Source organism: Pteropus alecto, unplaced genomic scaffold (genome assembly GCF_000325575.1).
Source record: "Pteropus alecto unplaced genomic scaffold, ASM32557v1 scaffold75, whole genome shotgun sequence".
NCBI lineage: Eukaryota > Metazoa > Chordata > Mammalia > Chiroptera > Pteropodidae > Pteropus > Pteropus alecto.
The window spans coordinates 212,925-218,401 of NW_006440638.1; the positions used below are offsets into that span (position 1 = coordinate 212,925).

Sequence of the window (5,477 nt, forward strand, 5' to 3'; positions counted from 1 at the left end):
AGAGGATGTGGAGACATTAGAACCCTCGTAAGTTGACCATGGGAATGTAAAGTGGTGCAGCCACTGTGGAAAACAGCTTGGCAGTTCCTCAAAAAGTTAAACATTCAGTCACCATGTGACCCAGCAATTTTACTTCAAGATATACACCCAAAAGAACTAAAAACGTATTTGTTCACACAAAAACTTATACATAAGTGTTCATAGCAGCATCACTGATAATGGCCAAGAAGTAGAAACAACACAAATGTCCATTGGCTGATGAATGTATAAACAAAATGTGGTATATCCATACAATGGAATATTATTCGGCCAAAAAAAGGCATAAGTGCTACAACTTAGATAAGCCTTGAAAACATTATGCTATGTGAAAGAAGCTAAACACAAAAGGCCACATATAGATTCTACTTATATACAATGTTCAAAATAAGCCAATCCATAAACACGGAAAGTAAAATAGTGATTGCAAAGGGATGGGGGAAGAGGAAATAAGGAGGGATGGCATTTTTTTCTGGGGTGATGGAAATGTTCTAGAATTAGACAATGGTAATAGCTGTATAACCACCAATGTGTACAACTGAAAACAGTGAATTATACGTTATATGAATTATCTGTAAATAAAATATATCATAATAAATCTAACACCAAAGAAAAAAAACTTAAGGTAGAGACTAATGACCCAGGGTTGTACGTTCAGAGAACCTTTACTCCTTTAGTGCCTGCTGGCCTGCTTTCCTATGCATACTGGAGAGAGGAATCCTGTCCCATTCTATTCTAGGCAAACAAAGCCTCACAGATGAATGAAGGCACCTAGTTCAAACCACATACTTGCTCTTCTGGGAGCCGATTTCTCCTCTCTCCACCTTGCAAGCACAGAAGGCTGAGCCGGCAACTCACCTTAAACCCACCTCCAACTTCTCCAAGAACATTTTCAATGGGTACCCTGGTATTTTCAAAATGGACTTCACAGGCTGAAACACATGAAATTGAATGCCTTAAATACAAACCACTCTGCACTTGATCTGCAGGCATGAAATTCATTCATTCATTCATTCATTCATATATTCATTCATTCTACATCTACCAATAGGATAGGTACAGAAAGACAAGGTTTCTGTCTACGTGGAGCTCATACTTTGGTTAGGGAGATAAAATATAAACAAGGTGTTATAACACTGTAGTAAGTGCTATGGATGAAATACAGCATGGTGACAGAAATGAAGGTTGGAGCGGAGTGGATAATACTATTTTTACTAAGAGTTTATGTCAGACTTTCCTAAGATCACATTTAAAGGATGAGTCAAAGACAGAACAAAGAAGCAAGACAGCACGTACTTTCTAAGGCCCCCATGGCAGATAGGAGTATCCATCCCACTTCATTCTGCTTTAATGCAGCCACACCCTGAACTCTGGCTCTGTGGGAAGGGCAGATTTGTTTTTCCCTGCCCATGACACCATGTTTGGCCATATGACTTGCCGTGGCCAGGGGCATGGAGCCAATCCAACATGAGCAGAGAGACCTTAACCTTGCCGATTCAGTCTGGCTTGGCTCCTTGGGCTCTTACAATCTACTGTAAGGAGAACATGCTGCAGCATGTTCAAGAAAACACATGGCAGACCTGAACCCAACTCATAGCACCCGCAGACTATAGGAGAGTAATAAATGTCCAGTCCTAGGGCAGTTTCTCTGGCGGGTTACCACAGCTATGGTAAGCAGACCTTAAAGTAAGGATGCACCTGGCATGCTAGAAGAAGCAGAAGTCAGTGTAATGAGAACAGTCAGAGTAAGCACAGCAGGGGTGAGGGCAGATGCAGGGAAGGAATGGGGACTTCCCTACTGTTTTCTGTCACAGTATGTTCTTCTATGTTATGTTATATAAAACCAGTGGCCCCTAGCAACTCTTATCAGAGAAGAGGGATGGGTAAAGAAGTCATGGCTCAAGTAGCCAAGCAGCAGCCAAAACAAGTGTGGGCAACCAGGGTCTGCTGACCTTTTATTCTATGATTATGGCTGTGTTCAAAGAACTCGGTTGTAAAATACAGTGACATACCCATCTCTCTGGCCACTGGGGCCCCATTTATGGCTTAAGCACATGAGCTGTGAGGCCAGCCTTCTCCTTACAGCTTTTGTTCCTTCACAGGCTGCTAGAGAGGACCCTGCCTCCCTCTCTGATCTCATCTTGTGCCACTCAACACCTCTCATAGGGCCACTGCACAATTCCAGTGGTCCACCACCTTCCCAGACCTCAGTGCCCCCAAAGTGGTACACTGAAGCAACCCTGCTCCCTCCCTCTACATCAGTCACTCTGGCTACATTTTCCCCACCAACATGCCTAGCTCTTTCTTATCTCAGAGACTTTGAGCATGCCTCTTCCTCTGCTGAAATATTTTGAGTAGTATTCAATAGGTAACACTAGTCATGGTGGCAATATCAGTAACAGCAGCAGCTAACATTATCAGCTTCAAAGTACACTAAGCATTTTACATACATCGTAATCCTCCCTTCTCATGTTACCTTCACAAGGTAGGTTTTATTAGCATCCCTTTCTTTTAGGTAAGGAAACTGGAGAAAAGCAAACTAGCTTGTTTAAGGTCACATAGCTTCTAAGTGTCAGATGCAGGTTAGAGCTTGGGGCCCTCTGATCCCTCAACCCCCGCATCCCCAGAGCCAAGCAGATGGTGGGGCAAAAACACCATCCAGAACACAGCATCCCCCAAAATGATGTGGCAAACAGAAGTGGGTCCGAAGGTGCCAAGGGCAGTATGCAGTCTCCTGCAGCACAGACACTCCATGATCTGAGCTAAGAGACACATGAAGTAGAGTCCTACGAGGACTCCGCTGAAGGTCGAGGGCCACTTACAAGACGCCAGCCTCAAGTGAACCAAGCACTAACCAGGGGCTACAAGCAGGCCTGTGCAGATAGGAGGGAGAGGGAGGAAGGAAGAGGTCCCAGGCAGGAAATAATGGGGTTTTCTGTAATGAAATGTTTACCTAGGACACCCCACTATCCTTCTTAGTGTTCACTATCACCTCCCTCATAAGGCTGAAAGCTCCATAAGACTGTGACTATCTCATTCACCTTGAAATCACCATTGCTTGATGCATGGAGAGGTGCACAGTCAGTGTTTGTTGAATTAATGAGTTAATTTCAAGGACCTCCTCTGCAATGCTATGAAGAGTCATTGTGGCATTTTTTTTTTTTTGAATTTTAAAATTTAAGTATAGTTGGTATACAATATTATACTACTTATATTAGTTTCAGGTGTACAATGCAATGATTCAACAATTTTATACCTTACAATGTGATCACTACACTAATTCTAGTAACCATCTGTCACTGTGTAAACTTATTGCAATACTGTTGACTATAGTCCCCTTCCCCTTTTCACTCACCTCCTACCCCTCCCTTCTGGTAACCATCCCTTTAGCTCTGTTTCTACAAATTTGTTTTGGTTTATTTGTTCATTTGTTTTGTTTTGTCTTTCTCTGCCTGACTGACAGCATAATACTCTCTCAAACCATCTGTGTTGTCATAATTGGAGATTTCATTCTTTTTCACTGCTGTGTAATAGTCCTCAGTGTGTGTGGGGGGCGGGCACATGTGCCCACACACACACACATCTTCTTTATCCATTCATCTCATGATGGACATCTTGAATAACAAAAGACCCTGAATAGTCAAAGCAATCTTGAAAAAGAACAAAGTTGAAGGCACGCTCCCTGATCTCAAACTATACTGCAAAGCTATAATAATCAAAAAAGTATAGTACTGGCACAAAAACAGACACATAGTCAATGGAACAGAATAGAGAGCCTCGAAATAAACCCTCACTTATATGGTCAATTAATCTATGACCAAGGAGGTAAAAACATATACCGGAGTAATGACAGTCTCTTCAACAAGTGGTGTTGGGAACACTAGAGAGATACATGTGAAAAAATGAAACTGGACCACCTTCTCATACCATACAAAAATAAACTCAAAAATAGATTAAAAATTTAAATGTAAGGCCTAAAACCATAAAACTCCAAGAAGAAAACATAGGAAGTAAACTATCTGACCTCAGTCTGAATAATATATTTTTAGATCCGTCTCCTCAAGTAAGGGAAACAAAAGCAAAAATAAATGAATGGGACTTCGTTAAACTAAAAATCTGCATGGTGAAGGAAACCTTCAATAAAACAAAAAGACAACCCACTGAATGGGAAAATATATTCAAAATGATATATCTGATAAGGGGTTGATATCCAAAATATATAAGAAACTCATACAACTCAGTAACAAAAAAATAATAAACAATATGATTGAAAAATGGACAGCAGACATGAAAAGATATTTCTCCAAAGAAGATATACAGATGGCCAACAGATATATGAAAAGATGGTGAACAGCACTAATCATCAAGGAAATGCAAATCAAAGCCACAATGAGATACTACCTCACATCAGTCAAAATGACTATTATCAAAAAGTAAAGTAACAAGTGATGGCAAGGATGTAGAGAAAAGGGAATCCTTGTGCACTGTTGATGGGCCTGCAAAATGGTGCAGCCCATATGGAAAACAGTATGGAGATTCCTCAAAAAACTGAAAATAGATAAACCAAATGACTCAGCAATTCTACTTCTGGGTATTTATCCAAAGAAAATGAAAACACTAATTCGAAAAGATACATGCAACCTATGTTCACAGTAGCATTATTTACAAGTAGCTATTTTATCTTGATATTACAATGGGGCCAAAGGGTATCTCTCTTTCTCTCTCTCACTGTATCTCACTGTATCTCACTGTATCTCTCTCTCTCTCTCTCTCTCTCTCTCACACCCACACCCACACCCACACCCACACACACACACACAACTTACTGTTGGAGCCACGGATGCCTAACTTATCCTCAGGCTTCCCATTAGTGACTCCACCAAAGTTTCTCTCTACTATGAATGCTGTGATTTTGTCCTTTACTGAGCTGTCAGAATCAACAACCTTGGTCTTAGCAAACACGGTAAAAATATTGGCCAGGCCTCCATTGGTGATCCAGACCTAAGGAGAAAAAAGCAAAAGATCTTTGGGAAAAAAACAAACTATCATGAGCCACTTCTGAGCTCCATTTTTGCCACAAGACATTCCAGCTGCCCACCCATCAATCTTCAGGCCAGAATGTAAAGTCCTTGGCTCTCAGGAAGCCAAGTCTGCATGAATAGAAGAGCTCAACCCAGTCTCTTCAGAACAGATTTTTCCCAAGAGACACATGTGTGTGTGACCAGGTGTGTGTGTGACCAGGTGTGTGTGTGTGTGTGTGTGTGTGTGTGTGTGTGTGTGTGTGTGTGTGTGTGTGTGTGTAGAAGAGGGGGGAGCTGCTCGGAGACCAGGACCTCAACAGACCCCACTAAGTCTCATTTCTGATCCTCTGGCGATCTCTACTGACGCAAACAAGAACTGTTCGGCTCCTGGTGCGGCCAAGGCGACTCTCTCATCCTCTC

The 5,477-nt window shown here is 41.8% G+C and overlaps 1 protein-coding gene across 1 annotated transcript in view; it reads right to left on the bottom strand.

Moving 5' to 3' along the window:
* The window catches only part of ACAD9 (acyl-CoA dehydrogenase family member 9), a 45,935-nt gene that overhangs the window by 10,646 nt on the left and 29,812 nt on the right, over nucleotides 1-5,477 (bottom strand). The window contains exons 7-8 of the mRNA XM_025050850.1: nucleotides 4,863-5,037; nucleotides 819-968 (exon numbers count right to left, since the gene is read on the bottom strand). Of these exons, the coding sequence (XP_024906618.1) occupies nucleotides 819-968; nucleotides 4,863-5,037 (325 nt within the window). The remainder of the gene's footprint in view (nucleotides 1-818; nucleotides 969-4,862; nucleotides 5,038-5,477) is intronic.